Source organism: Electrophorus electricus, chromosome 8, assembly GCF_041902795.1.
Source record: "Electrophorus electricus isolate QZ-2024a chromosome 8, ASM4190279v1, whole genome shotgun sequence".
NCBI lineage: Eukaryota > Metazoa > Chordata > Actinopteri > Gymnotiformes > Gymnotidae > Electrophorus > Electrophorus electricus.
In genome coordinates this window covers 30,811,433-30,832,438 of record NC_137504.1, presented here as the reverse complement: position 1 = coordinate 30,832,438, position 21,006 = coordinate 30,811,433, and the positions used below count along the sequence as shown (strand labels likewise).

General features: G+C 46.0%; 2 protein-coding genes across 21 annotated transcripts in view; both read right to left on the bottom strand.

Moving 5' to 3' along the window:
* Positions 1-1,444, bottom strand: part of mink1 (misshapen-like kinase 1) — a 29,630-nt gene extending 28,186 nt beyond the window's left edge. For 7 of the 19 annotated variants that reach the window (XR_014125013.1, XM_081719818.1, XM_081719828.1 and 4 more), the window contains exon 1: positions 305-1,443. Coding sequence is in view for 8 of the 19 variants with exons in the window: in XM_035527231.2 (XP_035383124.1) it covers positions 305-361 (57 nt within the window). In the remaining 11 variants the exon portion in view is untranslated. Of the gene's footprint in view, positions 1-304 lie in introns of all 19 variants that reach the window. The other 12 variants (XM_081719821.1, XM_081719823.1, XM_035527231.2 and 9 more) reach the window with 4 other exon arrangements.
* Positions 1,445-1,536: 92 nt separating this feature from the next.
* Positions 1,537-21,006, bottom strand: part of pld2 (phospholipase D2) — a 30,023-nt gene continuing 10,553 nt past the window's right edge. The window contains exons 3-25 of one of the 2 annotated variants that reach the window (XM_035527241.2): positions 19,348-19,475; positions 19,042-19,184; positions 18,790-18,883; positions 18,190-18,255; positions 18,048-18,106; positions 17,331-17,465; positions 16,751-16,861; positions 15,507-15,650; positions 15,243-15,326; positions 13,340-13,418; positions 12,996-13,106; positions 12,665-12,862; positions 12,363-12,531; positions 11,575-11,693; positions 11,381-11,494; positions 9,703-9,807; positions 6,877-6,965; positions 6,602-6,715; positions 6,212-6,261; positions 5,986-6,120; positions 5,428-5,581; positions 4,170-4,287; positions 1,537-3,474 (exon numbers count right to left, since the gene is read on the bottom strand). In XM_035527241.2, coding sequence (XP_035383134.1) covers positions 3,250-3,474; positions 4,170-4,287; positions 5,428-5,581; positions 5,986-6,120; positions 6,212-6,261; positions 6,602-6,715; positions 6,877-6,965; positions 9,703-9,807; positions 11,381-11,494; positions 11,575-11,693; positions 12,363-12,531; positions 12,665-12,862; positions 12,996-13,106; positions 13,340-13,418; positions 15,243-15,326; positions 15,507-15,650; positions 16,751-16,861; positions 17,331-17,465; positions 18,048-18,106; positions 18,190-18,255; positions 18,790-18,883; positions 19,042-19,184; positions 19,348-19,475 — 2,744 coding nt within the window. In that variant the 3' untranslated portion in view covers positions 1,537-3,249. The remainder of the gene's footprint in view (positions 3,475-4,169; positions 4,288-5,427; positions 5,582-5,985; positions 6,121-6,211; positions 6,262-6,601; positions 6,716-6,876; positions 6,966-9,702; positions 9,808-11,380; positions 11,495-11,574; positions 11,694-12,362; positions 12,532-12,664; positions 12,863-12,995; positions 13,107-13,339; positions 13,419-15,242; positions 15,327-15,506; positions 15,651-16,750; positions 16,862-17,330; positions 17,466-18,047; positions 18,107-18,189; positions 18,256-18,789; positions 18,884-19,041; positions 19,185-19,347; positions 19,476-21,006) is intronic. The other variant, XM_035527242.2, reaches the window with a different exon arrangement.

The following is a 21,006-nucleotide window of genomic DNA, read 5'->3' as shown; positions in this document are numbered from 1 at the left end:
TACCGTGCAGCAGACAGTTTACTAAACGAATCGACTGTGGCCTTTGCCGAAGGTCAAAACAGATTACATGAATCTGCAAGAAAGTGCACGTCAACGGAGAGGTAAATCACTTGTGCTGAGAGTTAGACGGTAATGATGATATAGGCCTTACTGCTACACGTAACTACAGGCTCAGCACCAATAACTATTCACCTACGTGCAAAAAACCCCACACGGAACACACAAGGCCACTATTACTCCCTCTCCTCCTCCTCTCCTCTCCCCCCCTCCCCAAACCCACACACACACAGCTCGAGGTCCTCACCCGCAGCGCCGCCAGGTCGATGTCGTCCAGACTTCGCGTAGGTGCGTTTTCGGTCATCCTCGAGCCAAGTTCGTAAAAACACCCAGGCAAACGAAAAAGATTTATTCCAAAGCGCAAACTGCGACGGCAGTCTTATGCGGAGCAAAAATGACAGACGGCTCAGAAAAACTTGAGAGGTCCCATTTCGTTTGACAGATATTTACGTTATACGCTCACGAACCGAGCTAAGTGTCTGGTTAACCGGGGGCAGTCTGAGGCAAAATGCTGCACACGACGTGGCTATTATACAATCTCGAAAAACAATAATGAGTTTTTTCAAGGCCAGGTACGCTCGTACGCGGTCCACCGGCTAGCTAACGTTAGCAGCGTCGGTAATCCCCCGATTGCATTGCAACACTATCTCGAAGAGCCGCCCCAGGCGCGCTGGGTCGGAGATCCGACGGTAGGTCGTCTACTGCTCATGTCGGCACTGGCGCGGATCTGCGCCTCACGAACATACAGCCGCGACGAGCCGAGCCCACTAAGGAATAAAAGCGTTAATTTTCAGCCGCAAACCTTGTCCGTTCAATACCTAAACGGCGCAGTCCCTGAACTGTAGCACTACGCGATAAATTAAAGATACTAATGAAAACCCCTTGGCGCTGGATGTATCTGCATCAGCCTCTGAGACTCTGCCGAACATTCGCGGTTAAGCTACCCACGCACACACCTAAAACGGGATTTCTAGCTCCATTTCTGGGGCATTTTTGCTATCGAGGTTGACCTGTGGTTTTAAGGAGTCGGTATAAAATGTATCAACCGGGAACGTCGTCCGTGTCTCCCAAAAAAACCGAGAAAAAAAAATCGATGATGTCGAATATTCCGCCCGCCTCACAAACTTTCGTTCCGTCCAGCGATGAGCGTCGCCTCCCGGTTGTACGCACAGAGGGGGCAAGAAACGGGAAGCGGTGGACCGTGAACGGTAACTTTCTGGTTGTGTTTTGGTACGGTCCTGTTCGTCCTGCTCCCCGCGGTTGGGTTATGACGTCTCTTCTGCGCAAGAAAACACAAACACTCTCTCTTCCCGTCGTCTTTTCCCCCCTTTCTATTGCTCCTCTCTTCCTGAACGGGGAAAGTAACTACGGTACTAAAACAGGGACAAACTACCCGAGGAGCCAGTTGAAAGAAAGACAGGTGGAATCGGGCCGAATGTTATACCCTCTCCTGTCTGACACAACAACAACAACAACAACAAGCTTTAAGTTAGTTTATTTTGTCACCATGTTACAGACATTTGCATTATTCATGACTGACGACCATTTTGAATTAAACACAACATTATTGCCATGTGGGTGGCAGGTATCGTTTTACACAAACGTGCTAAACACACAAAACACCGTTGAAGAAGAAGACGAAGAAAAAAGTCTTTATGGTAGGGAATGCGTGGTATATGATATGGGAATGTGGTACAGGCGTTGCACTCTGTGTCAAAACCACAAGTGAACCAAAAATGACTGAGCATACAAGATAAATAAAGGTAAATACAAATCTTAAAAGAATACTGGAATGTCGCTTGGCCGGGTAAGAAGCTAACAGCTGAAGACGGGTGCATGGAGGTGGATGTTAATAAAAAAACAAAACAAAACCAAAAAACAAACAAAGTGGCTTTAGGTCTAAAAGTCTATAGTAAGAGTACAGCATTATATAAACAGTTTAAAGTTTCTGTTAAAAACAGGGTTTGTTAACTGAGGCACTGGTATATTTGCATATGTTTTTTTTAATTCTCGTATTTTATGGACCCCCCCCCCAAAAAAAAAACAACAACAAAAAACCCCCCCCAAAACAAAACAACAACAAGCAAACAGCAACATAAAATATCCAAAGTGGAACCTTCTGGACCACTGACAACAGTATTACATAACCATAATACTTGGTTGCCATGGAGACATCCAGGGAGGGAAGACACAATGATTAATGTAGAGTTGACACCCCTGAATATCTCCATTTCCGCTGCTCCCCCTTCGTGCCCCACTCGCTCCTCAGAACACCCCCTACTGAGCCCCCCCCCCAGCACCACCATACTGCCTGATCCCACCCACTCCACCTTCCTTACCAGTCTGCTCTCCCCGTCACTCTTCCACCGTTTCTCCTGAGCTGCTGATCTAGACCCCGTCTATCATTTCCTCTACCTCTCTCTCTCGGCAGCCGCAACCCCGTCAGCTCTTTATACCCATCGCCATGACAACCACAAGTGTTCCAACAGATTTGCTGGCACTGCACAGAGAGGTGTAGCACTAGAGAGAGAGAGAGAGAGACAGAGACAGAGACAGATATAGGAAGAGAGGTAGAGGATGCGACGCCATCCACCCACACACTCTTTCAACAATAAATGTACGTTGTGTTCTGTTCAGTTCATCAGAGACAGCTCATGTGCTCACCTTACTCCTCTCTGCTTCTCTCTCTCCCACACACACACACACACACACACACACACACACACACACACACACACACTTCGTACTTCACGCCATCCGCCATTTTGCGAAACCACAGCAGCCTCACTTGGAATAGTGCAGCCCAGCTCGTCCACCTGACACAGAGCTCAGCCCCAAAACCCGTCCTGCCCCAGTCCCGCCCCCCCATGCCCTCCAGCACCCCCTTCCTGTGTGCCTCATGCGCTCTGCTATTACCACGCAGAGGAAGAGAGGAATAACGTGGTACAAACTATAGAGCTCTTCAGTACAGTTCGGCCAGCTGTACGCCCACCTCCAACCCACACTCTCCGATAGGCTACCACAGACAGGCAGGACGAGTTTGGTCCATTCGAACGATAAAAGCACGACTTGCGCTGCAGCCAGTACGAGTCTTCATGTGTTCGGATTGTGTCCGTGTCACGCTACTCACTGACCTCTCTCTCCAGCACCACCCTCCCTGCCACCACCTGCACCGCCCGCCCAGCAACCCGCCTACGTCCACACTTCCAGAGGGACCATCCTCTCCTTACTGCCAGGTGGGGGGAGTAGGTTCTCCTCGCACAAGAAGTGCAAGGGGAAGTGGACAAGGATGCCGCGGACGGCCTGGAGCTCCTGGGTGGCCCTCTCAAGGTCAGAGCGGGCCAGTGCCGGCGCCCCCGCGTGCTCCTGCAAGCCGCGGGCGCTGCGCACCGAATCCAGCGGCAGACAGCGGAAAACCTGCAGACAGCAGAGAGTCAGCACAGGGAAGAGAACCGGGAGAACGCTGACCTGTGCAGTGACCGGACATTGCTGTTAGGACTGACCCCCATAACAACAGGTTAAAGTAAAAGGTGCGCTGTGCATGAACAGATTCATGTCCTCCGTTTACTTATCATATATTTGCTTTTAGCGCCATTACCAAATCTTTTTCGGAGAATAACAATACCTCCGAGAAAGGTCTTGACAGAAAAGATGTCAGTGGCTGTGGATTAATGTTTGGAATGAAGAGACTTATTTTTGTACTTGAAGACATCCTCACATTGCACCTTTAACTTTATGCTCTAAGTGAGAAATCAGGTGAAAATGGCAGTGTGTTAAAAACTGAACAATCTAGAGAACTGGTGCACTGAAGTTTGGTCCTTGTGTGAAAAGAGATTGCCTGTGGTTCCTTCAGTGGTGTAGTTCAGACTGGCTTCCTCCTTCGACTAAAATAGCCTTGATTTAGTCACATAACTCTCACTAACAGGCCATTACCACAGCAGGCCACAAAAATAAATTCAGAAATCAAGCACTACAGTGTGTCAGCCTTGAAATGAGTTACAAGTCAATAGTGTAAACAGACTGGCCCACACACACATCAGGCTGAAATTAAACTCTCCTGTATGTGCCGCCCCCAGACTCTGACCATGGCTAACCACGGCCCTCATACTCACTGTTTCATAGATGGAAGCATTTGATTGGGCGATCTTGTTCCAGATCTCATTGAAAAAATGATCACTGACTGGATCATCAATATTGATTGCTGGGTCCGAATCCGCCCCCAACAGGACCCTGAGAGAGAGAGAGCGCGAGAGAGGTGACAGATTATAAATTATGTTTGGAATATGTTAAAGGTGCTTTTTTTTAATGTTTTTGATATATGCTGTGGGAGTACAGGACACTTTCTGAGGAGTTAGAGTAGCACATAAGCACAGGACGGAGCTTCTCCAAGAAAGTAAAACCTTCACCACACCAGAGTCAGAAAGGCTCTGAATCTCTTGACCTGAAGTGAGACACAGTGTCTGATATAGGAAATAACTAAAGCTCAAGAAGGATAGTGAAGCAGGCCCACACACATACACACACGAGCTCTTTTCGTGCAATGAAATGTACTTTGGACATGCGCACCACTGTGAGGAGCTCACCGTTTCCCCTAGCAACTAGAGATGTTCTGGTGGCTGGCAGTACAGAACACAGCGTGCCAAACACAGATTTCTGCACACACACACCCCCACCCCGTCACAAGAAATTAAGTTTAAGAGTAGGAGGAAAGACACAAAAAAAAACCAAAAAAAAAAAAAAAACCACACCCCTCAACTGTAATGAACAAAAAATGGAAAATGGCACAGATTCCTATGATGCACATTTAAGTTGCCATCCCAGTCATTCCACAAGACTAACAGTCTAAGCAGAATGATACCATCATGAGTTACCAGACTGGAAGTCCCAGGGCCTTGTATGTTTTTAAACAGGCTCCTGAAATACACGTACAACAGTGAAGTGACTACTAGAAGCATTTCATCAACTCCCTCCCATCGAGCAGTGAAGTATCGATTCCCCAAGAACATTTAAGGAGAAAACTCAGCTGTGTGACACTCAGAAGGCGTTTCAGGGGTGAAACCGCAGCGCTGCGTGAACAGCAGTGCACTTTTGCTCTGGAGCTGTGAGAATCCCACACTGACTCCACTGCTCACAGCCATATCAGAGGGCAGCAACCAACAGACTGTTAGTGCTGCTGCCAGCTTTGGAGGTAGTGTTTCACAGGGTGAGAGTTCACCCTCAGCAGTTTTATAGGGTGGGGGGCCCTTGTGGTGGGCTCTTTACTGCTTAACACACAGGAAGTGTTAGGATCTTACACTTAAACGCTTTCATGACATCAGAGAGCACACACATCCAGGTGGACCGATCACTCTCTCTCTCCCTCACACACACCTGAAACACTCCTTGCGCAGGGCTAGGGCGAGCGGTCCGGCTTCATACTCCTCTCCATTCATGAGTGATGGAACCCTCTCCTCGTCCTCCACCAGGATAGCCAGTTCGCTGTCCCGGGATCCCAGCATGCTCCTGTCATTGATGTTAGCCGAACCTGGCACCAGAGTAAGGCAAATCAAGAGGGACATTCGAGACTAACCTCTCCCGGTAGTACAGAGACTGGACTGTCCCTGCAATCTATAAGAAGATGGCCATGAGATCTTAAAATGACAATTCTGCATTTCACCAGAAGATGGCAACAATTCTCATATGGCTGTAGGTGGCAGGTCTGCAACTTGTTTTCAATGTTGAGTAAGATAGAGTCTGTAAAGGACAGTCACAATCTCAACTGTACAAGTTCATGTTAGCAAAAAAAAACAAAACAACAACAACAACAACAACAACAACAACAACAACAACATGTTGAGGCTTTACACTTGCTGAGGTGATTCACCGGTGAGAGTGCAATAAAAAGAAAATAAGCTGACTCATTGGGTTCAGTATGATGCGACACCTCACCAATGATGTAGCGGCGATCGTCAGCGATGAGGGCCTTGCTGTGGACGTAGATGAGTTCTGTAACGGGCGTCTGGCACAGCACAGAGTGGGTGCGCACGCCACACAGAGAGATGTACTGCGTCCACTCATCCTGCACTGGAGACGGCGAGGGCAAGGTCACGATGGCCAGGACCACAACAGCCACACCGATTGGCTGACAAGCCGACCGTCTATACACGTCACTTACTCTGTTCCTTCAGTCTGGATAGAATGGAGAACTCGCCCCGATTTATTGTCCTTAAATGAAACAAAGAAAGATAAAAATGCATCTTTTGCCATCATAATTTTATTTACAAGCAGTCAGCAGAGAATGTTTGGTGTCTGAACACATGGCTGCCTGTCTAAAGACAGTGATTGTGTATGTGTGTAAATACCTGTATGTGAAGAGATTTGCTGTCTGTCTCAGAACACTGAATTGTGAGGGGTGTGTGTGTGTGTGTATATATATAATGTGTATATATATATATATATATATATATATATATATATATATATATATATATATATATATATATATGTGTGTATATATATATATATATATATATATATATATATAAAAACAAACAAACAAACCAACCGGTAGGTGAAATGCAGTATTGCTTGTATGGCTCTGCCTCCTCCTTCAGTGATGTTTCCTTCAAATCCAGGCAGGAGGGGAATCACAACGAACACCCGGTACTTCTGCTTCTCACTACACACACACACACACACACACACACACACACACACACACACACACAATTTGTTATCACAACACAGGTAAGAGCAGCTTACATGCCTCTCCACACAACCATCTAACACACACACAGTATTTGGTCCCACAACACATGAAAGTAGCCCTCCCATACACACCTGTGAGCACGCAGAATTCTCTTAACAATGGCATCGCCGATGGTGTTGTGAATACTCTTTTCATCTGCACAGCTGATGAAGAATTGATTCTGAGAATAATAAGCACTTTACATAAACACACGTAACACCTCCATAAAGCTCTTGAAGCCACTAAGATACATTAATAACTCAAGCTGCATTCCTGCAATAGGGTGTGACGGTCACTTTTAAAGCAGTTATTTGCTTTAGGTAATCAGTTTCTACACCATGTCAAACTATTTGGTGAGGTAACGACATTTTAATGGCCAGTGTTAACCTTCAATGTTTATGTGCTTCTGAGAATCAAAAGCCAAGACATGAGCTTCGAGTACAGTCCATTACAGTAGAACTGAACTTTAGTTTTTAGGTCACAGTTATGTTTATGTTAAACCTCTACAAGCAGATTTATGTTTAACTGCTTTGAAATCTTTTCTTTCAAAATACATTTTAGAATTCTTTTATGGAAAGTAATGAACCCAACTCCATAGAGGTGGGCGAGAGAGACATCGATGATCACTTTAGCAGAAAACCCATCACGGAGAGGCACAGCCAAGTCAGTTGCTTTTAGTCAAAACGTGACTATGAATTTCCAGAGAAGTGACTAATATATTTCCAGACAATCAAGAGAAGACTATGAATCTATTTATAATTCTGATGTCACCTCAGCTCTGTTTACAGTAGGGGGTACATCTTAGCACACAGAGGCTATTGCTACTTTCTGAAAACAACATGTGATGCTGTGGTACTTCGACACATATTCTTAAGTGACTTCTTTCTGACTGTATGGGGTGGGGCGCCTTGTGTCAGACGCTGCCTGAGGCAAGGTTGTGTGCCTGGCATTAGGACACTTGGGCGGAGGATGGGCAGGCAGCACTTGATCATTAATCTTGGCAGCTGAATGCAGTCACATGATGTGTCAGAAACAGAGCACTGCATACAATTCTGAAACAGTAGGAAACTGTCTGGTTAAATGGGGACACTGTGTGTGTGTGTGTGTGTGTGTGTGTGTGTGTATGTGCGTGTGTGTGTGTGTGTATGTGCGTGTGTGCGTGTGTGTATGTGCAAGTACGGATGGTGGGGCATTTCGGTTAAATGTGACACTTTAGCAAATGTGCTAATAATAATAGCTTTTTTATATAGCACCTTTAAGTGGTTTACAAACCACTTTACAAAGGGATACAGTATAAAGAGTGAAACTGAATAAATTAAACAGGATAAAATAAAAAGAGCAAAGTGAGCAAAAAAAAGAAAAAAAAAAATTAGGATTAAAAAAAAAAGAAAAGAAAAATATCAGAATGTATAGTGCAGAAGCCATTCCTAAGTTAATGAAATCTAAACAGACAGGTCTTAACCCTCCTGTTAAAGGTATCGAAATGACCATGAGGCCTCTGAGCACTAGGCAGCTGAGGGCCCACACGTGACTGGTGAAGGTGCGAGAGCCTACGATCAGCTAACCGAGCTACTGGGAGCAAGACCACGAAAGGACACTGGAGAGCATCAAGAGCATGTTAAGAAAAGCACTCTGTAAACTTTGTTTAAGAAAAGTGCTACATAAATAAAGCTTAGTATTATCATCTTAAGATCAGTGATGAGAGTTAGCTGGCATAGCCGTCTGAGAATGGGTGAAATGCGACCAGTAAAGTTGCTGTAGTATGAATCTCTCTAGCAAGAGGTGGAGTTCTTTGACAAACAGAACAAAGAGCATTACAAAGGAGATGACAAATAAGCATTTATTAATTTTTGGCTGTTGAGAGAATTTCACGGACCTTCAAGCTACTTCTCAATTGATAGTTGTGCAAATGTGATTTTTAAACGTTAAGATGGATGTTGTTGAAAGTAATATCCAGATTTTTGGTTTTAGCCTCCACAGACAGGCACACTATACAGCATTTCTCAATTCATCATTCTTAATAGCAAGGAATTTGTTTTTTCTTTGCATCCATGATTTAAGGTGCTCTCAGCAATCAAAGAAGGAGCTTACAGACCATCGAGACTCAGTAGCTAGAGACATATAGAGCTATGAGTCATCTGCATACTGAGGGAGGAATATTATTATTCAAGGTGTTTGTTAATTATCAGGGCTAACAGGAATATGTATAGATTAAGTGCAGATCCCGGTATTGAACCTTGAGGGATTCTACAAGACAAAGCAACATGCTTGGAAAAACAACTTCTATCGTGCAACATAATTCATTACAGATATTCAGGAATGGAATGGAACCTATTTAAAACAGCCAAAGAGGTCAGCCACGTGTGTAGTCGACGAAGTAGTAATTTTGTGATGAAATGCTTGAAAACAGCTTTAAAAAAAAAAAAAAAAAAAGTTGAGAGTTTACCTGCATCTTGACTTATTCCAAAATCATTAAGATCTTTAGGTGCCGTTTCTGTGCCATTAGGAATCCAAAAGTCAGAAATACTTCATTTAAACTACTGGAATTGAGACGATTGTATAATTAAATAGAGACCTTTTCAATGATGTTGGCTAGGTAGGCAATATTAGAAATTGGTCTATAATTTCTGCAAATAGAAAGGTCAAAGTTATTTTTTGCAGAAAAGGTCTGCTAACAGCTGTTAAATCCTTGTAGATAAATGTCTTGTTGAAGTGACGGACCACACCCTGAATGTCCCTTGAGAGCAGGTCCAACAATTCTATTAAACATTGTGGGTAGAGGATTGAAAGGGCAGAGGATTTCAGTATAGAGAAGGCAAAACAATTCGGTAAATGTTTCATGATTAACTTAGAATCAGTTGCAATGCTGTTCTTAATGGAAGATGTTATGCGACAGTGTGTGTGTGTGTGTGTTGTACCTCTATATAGATGTAGTGCTGGCTGTTCTCGATGGTGTGTATGTACGCGTCTAGGATGGAGGCCTCACACGTGCCTGCAGACCAGCGGTCCACAGAGCGAAGCACCTGACGGGGGGGAGAAGGGGAGAAAGAACGAGATGGAGGTGACGCACGCGCCCTCGTCTGCCTGTAACATGAAACATGGAGGGGGGCGGGGCATCATACTCTGCAGCACTCGTTCACAGAAAAGTCAGGAAATTTGTCCCGCTGTTGCAGGAAGCCTCTTGAAGGACGGAGCAGGAGATGGAAAAGCACCAGCAGTGGTTCACGCTTTACGACAGCGCTCTCCCCGAGGGAGCACAGGGACCTTCAAAATACAGAAATGCCGGAACCCACATCCTCCTGAGGGCCTTATTGCCATATCAAACAGCGCCGAGCTCAGAAATTCATTCAGCTCTTTTGTTCGATGGGTAAATTAAATTCAAGCCCTAAAATGTCTGTGGTTCATCCACAAGCAAATGCCCCAACTGTGAAGCAAAGACCCACTGGGTTGTTTTTTTGTTGCAAGGAGAACAATTTCTTATGACTGCCCATGCAAGTGTCTTACGCCGGCTAAATCCTCCACCACAGCTCATGTGTCCATCACAGCCAGTTCTCCCAAGCTCCCATGTGTGCGCAAATTTGTCACATGTGTCACGGAGGTCGTGTTTATATTTATAGTTCAATTCCTTTTGTGCAGACCAAAGCAAAAAAAAAAAAGACATTGCTTTTTAATCCTGGTTCGCTTAGAGTTCACACTGACATATTGGCTGTCAAACCAAAATATGTAAACAAATATACACACAAATGTGCAGTGAATCCTTACTCAGCAGGAAATGAAAGAAACGGTGGTGTGTTGTAGTTCTGAATATGCAATACAAGAAGAACAAATCTAATGATTGTTGATTAGCTCCTCCCTAAGAGAGAGTAACAGGGATAAAATAAGACATCAGAGTTAGGTTGCTCAGCTGTTGTTCTGGACATATACAATAACTCCTTATAATAAATTTAATGGTGCTCAATAAAGATTTCTGGTTTCACCACCATCCTGGATACTGGCTCTCATTGCCTGTGGAGTACCTGATTTTTAATAACCCTGTTAATGCCACCTGAACTAGAACAATGCACAACGCTGGGGTAAACGTGCTTGTGTATGTGGGGTGGTATTTTACCGGCGTAAAACTCAGGAAGTGCTGACAAAATGTATTAAGTAGGCAAAAACATGCAAGGGCATTTGAATACATGGTCTCTGTGTGCATTTTCCCCCTGAGAATAATACAGATACACGCGTTGAACGAAACGCTAATGAGGCGTTTTACCTCTCGTCGGTCCACGTCGGTCCTCGGCCCGCTGTGTTTCTCACGACATCACACGCTATGTTTGGTCCCTTCGGAGCCTACGGCCCAAACTTTGGTCCATGTTGCGTACATAGTTGAAACAAACCACACCGGATTTCGTTTGGAAGCGGACCGAGGCCGAGCTGCTCAGGGGGTTGGGGTCTGGGTCTAATTTTCCGGACTGTTTCCCCATCCTAGCAGCATTCACACTGGCACCTAGGAGGTAGGTCTACCTAGCCATTTTCACTGTGTCATGCATATTTTCCATGTTTTGGTAGGTTCTAGTGTGTGTGCGCATGCGTGTGTGTTTGCGCCCAGCGTACCTGTACAGATGCTCTGGTGGCTCCAGACACAGTGAAGGGTGGGTGGGTAGCAGTAATGTGACTCTTGGGGAGCAGGTATGGGTAAAACTTGTCCTTGTACTTTATCTTGAAGATCTAAAAAGCCAGCACAGCACAATGCCGTAAGCATTCAAACACCCCCGCAATGACCAGACCCTTCGCTTGTGACCTCCGACCTTAGTGAAGTTCCAGCGCTGGATGAAGTGGCGCGCCATGTCCCGGGCCGCATTCCCATGAATCACCGCTCCAAGGTCACGCCACGGGATCCGTGGCACTTGGGTGCGATCCACGTTATCTGAGGGAGGCGGAGAATCTCTTTCATGTTTGTGTCTTTATGCAGAGTCTGACCCATAGACATTTTCTAACAGTTTTGAACAATTAGGCCTGTTCCTAAGTATTTAAATAATCCTGCGTTGTGCTTAGCACACTAAAGGTCAGAGGGGAAACCTCCCCTCCAGCCCTCCACCCCTCCTCTCGTCCACTCGTCCACGCTGTTTAACTTCTTCCTGCCTACTGTGCAGTTCGACTCATGGTAAACTGGCTGCCTCGTGCTTCCACTGAAACTACTGGTCTGAAGATGCAGGCAAACATGAAGAACCTGAAGGTTAATACATTCTGACTCAACTTTGCCAAATAACCTCCAGCAGGGCTGTCAAGCCTCCTGCCTTGGCTCCTCCTCCACGCCCTCGTTCATCATCGCTGTCTGATCCTCGGCCATGACCCCTCCACCTGCAGTTACCTGTGCTATGGAAGACTCATTTACCCACGTTTTCTTCGCATAGCCTCCTGAGCCCATTCTTGGGTGGAATTTTGGTTTGATTCCTGGTCTATGTGTTTTCATTTTGCACACCAGTGCAAATACACAGTGCACATAAGAGAGCAGATTAAGTTTGCAGGTATTAGTCGCGTGCTGGTGACTGCTCTGTGGAGATGGTCATGGCGGTTCGGAAGCAGGTCTGGGCACCTTGGAAAGGCTGCTCCAGCTGGGTCCAGTCTCTCTTGATGAAGTTGCTGTAGTCTTTGCCCAGCCACAAGAGGGAGTTACAGCCCAGGTCCACCTCATCACTGCCTCTAGGGGGGTCACTAGCCTCCCCAGTAGTGAGAGGGATGGCCGATTCACCCTCCAGGTCCTTCTTGAAGAGGAGGGAAGAGAGAGAATGTATGAGGAACAAAAACACTTATCCTGGGACTATAGGAGAACAACAATCCTGTATAAAAAAAATGGCATAAAATAGGAATACAACAGAATAAAACTGTATTCCTGACCTCTGTCTTGGGATCTGCTCCAGGATTGGCTACTCTGGAAGGTGTCATGTCCACCAGCCTATAGCTGCTGTCATCCCATCTCCCGAAGGCGAGGTCCAACCCACCCACGAAGGCCACCGATTGGTCAATGGCCACCATCTTCTCATGATGGGCCCACAGGAACACCACGGAAGCCATGTGGTCGGGGTGACGCATCACCTGGGTGCGGCAAGGGTCCGAGTTAGAGAAACGGGGACCCTTCACTGGGCAGTGTTGTGTCTCTAGGCAGAGGGCCCCGGTGATGCATCATGGTGGGGTGCAGTTTAGCTACTCATCCCACACACAAGCACACCTTGATGTTGGGGTGCAGGTTCATGAGGGTTCGCTTGCTGTAGTCACTGTTGATGCCCAGAGCCAGCTCCACCTCTTTGTACAAGAGCACACACACCTTCACTCCCTGCTCCTAAACACACACACACACACGCACACACACGCACACACACACAGATTCTTAAATATGAGTATTAAAGATAATACTCCATCATTCTTGGGAGATTACCAGTAATAAAATATTCTAACTGCATATATGCCACAGCAAAAAAGGCAGACAGCCGAAGAGGGTCTACGCGCTGCTATGCTGGCAGTGGGGTATCGGGACAGCAGGGAGAGCTGGGTAAGGTAGATCTTTGCACTTACTGCTTTGCGTTTGAGGATCTGGTCCAGGCGCCAGTACGTTCCCCTTGCAGGACGCTTGAGGAAGACTTCAGGACTCAGCCTGGGAGAAGAGGCAGACAACAGCTACAAAGAACGACCAGAAATGACTAGCTTAATCCTCCAAGTCATTGCCAAAAGTTGAGACTGACACAAAGTTTGGTTTTCATGATGTTTACGGCCTCCGTTCTTTTTTAGATCCTTTTGTCAGATGTTTATATGGTATAGTGAAGTACAATTATGAGCTTTTTTTTTAGTGACCAATATATCCAGTTTAAGCAAAGACTTAAAATATTAAATATTTACTGTAAATATTTACAGTGTTGACCCTTCTTTTTTAAGACTTCTGCAATTCGCCTTGGCATGCTGGATATCAGCTTCTGAAAATCTTCACTGATGGCAATCCATTCTTGCCTAATCAGTGCTTGAAGCTAATCACAGTTTCTGCGTTATTGTTTGCCCACCCTCTTTTTGAGGACTGAACACAGGTTCTCAATGGGATTGAGATCTAGGGAGCTTCCTGGCCATGGACTCAAAAAATGTTTTGTTCACCGTGCCACTAGGTTATCACTCTTGCCTTGTGACATGGTGCTCTGTCATTCTGGAAAAAGCATTGTTCATCACCAAATTGCTCCTGGATTGTTGGGAGAAGTTGCTCTTGGAGAATGTTTTGATACCATTCCTTATTCATGGCAGTGTTCTTAGGCAAAACTTTGAGCCAACCAGCTCCCTTAAATGAGAAGCAACCCCACACATGAATGGTCTCAGGATGCCTCACTGTTGCCATGATGCAGGACTCCTGGTAGCGCTCACCTTTTCTTCTCCGAACAATAATCCGGACAATAATTTGTCCGGATGTCCCAAACAGTCTGAAGGGGGTTTCATCAGAGAAAATAACTTTACCCCAATCCTTCTTTGCTGCCCTTCTTGACACCAAGCCATCCTCCAAAAGCCTTCACCTCACTGTTCATGCAGAAGCACTCACACCTGCCTTTTGCCATTCCTGAGCAAGCTCTGCACTGGTGGAGACCCGATCCCGTAGCTGCATCTTTAGGAGACGGTCTTGGCGCTTTCTTTTCTTTCTTGGGTGACCTGAAGCCTTCTTCACTGCAACTGAACCTCTCTCCTTGAAGTTCTTGATTCAATAAATGGTTGATTTGTGTGCTCTTACAAGCAGCAATGTCCTTGCCTGTGAAGCCCTTTTGATGCAATGCAATGATGACTGCACATGTTTCCTTGGAGGTAACCATGGTTAACAGAAGAAAACTTCAAGCACCGCCACCCTTTTAAAGCAACCAGTCTGCTCTTCTAATCAGCATGACAAGGTGATATCAGCTGCTTTGTCCTCATTAACACTTTCTCCTGAGCTAATGAGATCACTGAAATGATGTTAGCAGGCCATTTTGTGGCAGGGCTGAAATGCAGTAATTTTTGTGATTAAGTCCATTTTAATGACAATGAATGAGTTTGCAATTAATTGCAATTCATCTGATCACTCTTCACAATCTACTTAATGCAAATTGCCACCATAAAAACTGAAGCAGCAAACTTTATGACCAAACCAAAACTTGTGCTAGTCTCAAAATCCTTGCCCACGACTGTACTACAGGGCGGGTGGGGGGGGGGGGGGGGGGCGCCGATTGAGTAGAAGCATGCAGTAGTGAAAGCCAGACAGGAGGGGAGGGAGCAGGCTTTGAAGATAAGGAGGCATGCCGAAATCACCAGGCTGGACCTGGGAGAGCCTGGTACAGCAAGAAAACTCCAGCCTCTCGGAAGAAAACCAGATGAACAAAGCCTGTATAAATCACCAGCTCCTGAGAGCTTCAGGACTTGCAGGCCAATGACAATTTTAGTTGCAAAGCGTGTGTGTGTGTGTGTGTGTACTGACCACCAGTCAGTGATGAAGATCTCCTCTGTTGCTTTCTCCAGTGCATCGGCCAGGTCTGAGAAATACCCACTCCCGTTCACATACCTGCCGATCAATCAAGCAGTCAGTCATACAACTGACCGACAAAAGTGTGTGGCAGTTCTTATGTAGCTTGTACTGTGTGACCAAGCTTTGCACTCTTCTTAAAGACAATGACATGGCACTGTGTAAATCTTCTCCTAACTGCATATATCCCACTCCCAGGGGTATGGGGGCAGGACGCACCACTTGGTAGGGGTGTGGGGGCGAGGTGGGGCGAAGCCTTTGAAACGGTGGGCCTGGAGAAAGTCGCAGTGTTCAGACAGCTGCCGGATCTCGTGACTCCACCACTGAGCCTGCCTGTAGCTGCTGCACTTAATAATCAGTTTCCTGTGTGCATCCACGCACGCACGCACGCACACACACACACACACACACACACACACACACACACACACACACACACACACACAGAGAGAGAGAGAGAAAATAAAAGCAGTACTGGGCATTATACAGACTGATAAACTCCGTGACAAACACAAGGCGATACTGTGTGGAGACAAGACATTAAACACTGGGTGAGAACAGGATGATATCGATTACGAACTCCGTTTAGGAGCAGGATTGGGGCTGACAGGCGTTATGGACAATTTATATTTAATCAACCGCTTGAACTGTTTGTGCAAGCATGCAAGTAAGTCAGGATGCTACAGATGGTCTCTGATCCCAACCTTGCCCACTATCTGACCCTTGTGATGGAAAATATTATTCGATCATGTATTATCATGTGATTCATATGTAATGATTCATATATAATCATGTTAATCCTTTCCATCATATAATCCTATATGAATAGTTTAGTCTGCATACTCTGTCTCTGTATATTGTGTGAACAAACGACTGTTGGAATGTTGCTTTATGACCTGCATGTGTTGTGATCTGCAGGTGTCAAAGAGGGATTAGGCTTTTCCTGTCTTGCAAATGGTGTCTGTCCTTTGAAGTGTTCTGGCATATGCAGGAATGTTCATCGCGACAAGGAGCAGGAAATGCGTAAAACAAGATCACAGAGCACCCCTCCCTGGGGGGGGGGTGTTGAAGTTTAGATATAAGCAGCAGAGTCAGTCTACACCTGTGTCTCACACAGCTGTGTTTTGTATGTCCTATTTTCTTTATTAAATTACTCTTTTAATCACGTCTGACTTGCTGTTTATTCAAATTTCCACCACACCCTCCACCTAGTTTCTGGGAGGAATAAGTACAGTGGGACAAAATGTCTAGTAGGGACTTGATCTTTTTCTCACTGCTTAGGGTGAACAGTAAAAAGCGTGGAACAGAAAGGGGGGAGCACCTCTCAGATGCTTGTGTGTGTGTGTGTGTGTGTGTGTGTGTAAAACAGAGACCTGCTTGCTTTACCCTTGCCTCCTTCATAGCACAGCAATTGCTGCAATCATGATATTAATCTGTCCAGATTTCTCCCCCCAACGCATTACCTGCTGAAGTTCTCGATGCAGACGCCGTGCTTGGTGTCCGTGTAGCAGCGGCCCACCAGGACCTTCAGCTCCGGGTCGAACAGCAGCACGAAGGAGACCATGCCAGGGTCTCTGTTCACAAAAGGCCTGGGGTCAGGAGAGCAGCCAACGAGCATGCACCACACGCGTAAAGGACACGCAACCTAGCGGCACTTCTCCGGCCTGGGCCGCCCTTGACAAATCACACACCTGCGTGAAATTGAGCTGTCTCTTTGAATGACTGTATTCTGATGTACGCAGTAAGATTAATCACATTTATAATGCACCCACTATACATGTGAAACTCAGCGTTTTATTGTCGTATAAGAATGTATAAGAGATATTTTATGACTTACACAGTCAGTTGCTCATACAGTAATATAACCAAGGACATGCAGAACATCTCCACAGAGAAATACATTCACGTTATTGCTATCCCATACTGATTTAAAGCATGAAATATTCATTTAGTTGACAAATAAACAGAAGTGAAATGTTGATGCTCTCTCGCTCTTTCTCTTAATAATAAGCAAGAGTGTGTGTGTGTGTGTGTGTGTCTCACCTGGACATGTAGAGCAGGAACGAGTCCTTGACCACCAGCCAGCGGTGCGACCAGCGGAAGCAGAACTGGTGGTGGCCGAAGCAGTTGAGGCCCTGGATGCGGTGGCCACCGGAGCGCTTCAGCACGTAGCCCTCGCTAGGACACGGAGCACACTGGGTGAGGGGCGAAGGGGTGGTCTGGGGCATGCTGGGACATGTCCCATGTCTCGCCTTAGCTAATCTGGGTGCTGGTGGGGGGAGGGGGGGTTGTTCCGCATTTTGTGGAAAGGGGAGTGGGCGTGTCCCAGGGCAGCAGGGGTGATTGGAGGGCAGGGAGGGTACAGCCAGCTAACTGTACATGATAGAAAAGCTCCGCCCAGGGTCATGGAAGAGGCAGACTGCATTACTGCCTTTGTGCCTGCTGCAGGAAAGAAGCTCGCTGCACACGGCGTGTCCAGTTTCGTCGCCTGCCTGGGTGGCAGCACCAGGGCTGCACCGTTCAGGTTCAGGAAGAGGTTTTATTCCTCTGTAGTCTCATGTGCATAACAAGGCTTGATAACCTTATCTATACACCAATGCCAATAGCAGTCTGTACTGAGTGCAGTGACTAGCACCGGAACCCAGACTCTGCGGACTCGCACCGCTGAACAGGGACGTGGAGGTGGACAGGAGACTCTGCAGACTCACACCGCTGAATACACACTGGTTCAAATCAGCACACTCGCATGGTTTTACTCACATGCCTTTGGGTCCAAGATCTTTGATGAAGGACAGAGGACTGACAGAAAGGAACTCCAGCTAAGAGCATAAGAAGACAAAAATGTCATACCAACACTACGCTGTGTGTGGTGCGTGTGTGTGTGTGTGTGTGTGAGTCTAACCGTGCCACTGTAGTTCTTGGAGAAGGTGTTCTCCAGCAGGCTGTTTAGGAAATCCTCCAGGTATTTCTGTAATGATTCTCACACACACACACACACACACACACACACACACACACACACACACACACACACACACACACACACACACACACACACACACACACACACACACCTTCAAATGTGTTTGAGAGAAAATATTTCTGTAGTAGTTAATTGTGATGGAAAATGTTACGAAACTATGTATTATGTGATTCATATATAATCACACTGACCCTTCTGTTGCCAAATGAATAATCCTGTCTGCACATTTGTATCTGCCTGTTGCTGATTAAGTAGAACATGTATCAGGAACTGTTAACATCAAGGTCAACTTGACATACCACCCACACTGGTTGGAACCAGTTTGGGATGGTTTGGGGAACAAACCAAGCCGAGAGCTGATTGGCTTATAGCCACAGCAACAAAGGGAAGAAGAGCTGCTTGAGAAAACATGATCGGTTAAAAAAACCGAACAGGAGTAGTATAACTAGCCATGCTTTTGTATACTCGGGGCTCCCTATCTGAGGCGAGCCAAACTTTGTGATGTGTGTGTGTGTGTACCGGTTTGCTGGCTGTCCTTCTTATCCTATCTGTGCCGTGCAGAGTGGGCATTTCCTCACTCATGCTCTCCAACTGCTGTCTCTGCAAGGCAAATCTGAAACACACACACACACACACACACACACACACACACACACACACAGAGTTAAGTCTTTGCCATTATATACATAGTACGTTGTCTCTCTTCACAAAAATTCCTGTTCCTCTCTGAACCGGCCAGCATGATTCCCATGGTTCAGTGCGTGTGCTCACCTCCCAAGGGGGAGGAACTGCAGCATCATCTTGTGTTTGTACAGGTCTCTGTGCAGCTCCTGAAAATGCTTATACTTCCTCTTCACTGTCCACGTGAAGTCCCCGTGCGTCAGGCGCACTGTGTAGAGGGTACATATACGTACCTGCGCACAAACACACAGGCAACACCCAAACCTTTAGTCTTCCACATTATCCTCCAAAGAATTTTAAACTCTTACATTTAAAATGTTTTTCGTATCACAGCCTTCCCCAACCATATACATACATGCTTATATTATACAGTTTAGCACCTCCCCCCATACATACCTTGGAGCGAGTAGTGTATCTCTCAGTGTTCTCAACTCTGCAGGTGATGGGGGTGTTGTGGAGCAGTGGAGAGATGCTTCCCTCTTTTAGCTCAGCCAGGTGATGCACCAGGAAAAACTCCCGCTTTTCTGGGAGAGAAACACACACACCCACACACCCACACACCCACACACACACACACCCACACACATCCACACACACACACACACCTTATCAACCCTGTGGAGCAGCAGCAGCTCTCTCAACATTTTCTCTTCTCCATTTCCATGATGGTGTCATCATCTTTTCTCACATCCTATCTAACTGCCCACATGCTACGTGTGTGTGTGTGTGTGTGTGGAGAAGAGCAGTTTCTCTTCATCAGGTTTTATGAACCTAAGCACCACAAGAAGTGCTCCTCAGTGACTGTGATCTGTGCGCGCACGTGTGTGTGTACAACTATAAATCCTCCAGTCCAGAAACATCTTAGCACAAAACATGCATATCTCTTGTAAAGTCAACCCTGCCAAATCAGACCACCTCATCCAGCTTTAGAAGGATCCGTGTGGTGCTGTGATTTGACTAGAGTGTTGCAACGTTCCCGTTAACCTCTGCTTGACCCCCAATAGGGCTTGTGAACGTGGACTCACTAATCCACTCACGAGGCTTTTGCTACACCCCCTCCATAAACATGTTTCTCCTAAAATGTGCAGTAAGTATGAAACCATTCATGTTACAGTTATAGGTGTGGTAATAGTAGTCATAGTAACATTGGTAGTGGTAGTTCAGTGGTTAAGGCAGTTGACTACTAATCAGAATTTGCCAGTTCAAACCCCACCAGTGCCAAGTTACCACTGTTGGGCCCCTGAGCCAGGTCCTTAACTGCAACCATTTTTTATATATACACACCTCACCCTGCCAGTAAATAACTGGCAGCTGGCTACATTCAGTGTTACTATTTTATAATACAGTTCAACCTAATGGGATACTGTCTAATATAGAAAACTAACTGAACACAGCAAGTAGGGTGAAGGCAAACTTCTCCCTCTCGGCCTTTACTGGTCTCCTGCTATGCAGCTGCTAGCAGATAAAGCAGAGACAACACTTGCGCTGTTGCTAAATAAAGAGAGCTACAAAGGAAGAAGTCAGCTTCTTTTATGCTAAAGCCAGAGTGTGAGAGGAGACCAGTATAAAGGTGGGCTGAGAAAGGGGGGGCAGATGCCTCTCCCTTACAGACGTGCCTCTCTGCCTTACCCTAGCTATGTTGTTTATGTACTTTAGTAACAATTAACCGTCTTCCAGTTAATTTAAAAGAGATTCTCGCAACAGTATACGGCACCGTTTGGTCAATACAGAATACGCAAAGGAGGGTGAAAGTAGATGGCTCTCTTCCTGTCTGGGGACACAGACACAGAGTGCTAGAGGACCAGATGTTATATGTGGGAGCTTTAAGTTTATGTACAAATGAATTTATAGTATGAACACACTTGCTTATGAAATTTAGTACATTTAAACATCGTTAAATAAAGAATGGAGTTTAGGATTACTAGAGTGTGAGCATTAAAAGAATGAAAACTGTTCAAAGTGAGACAGAGCCTGCCCTCCATCAGACCCAGCTCAGCTCAGCTCAGCTCATAGCAGACACACGCAGAAAAGGGTGGTCACCGCCAGTGTGTGAGC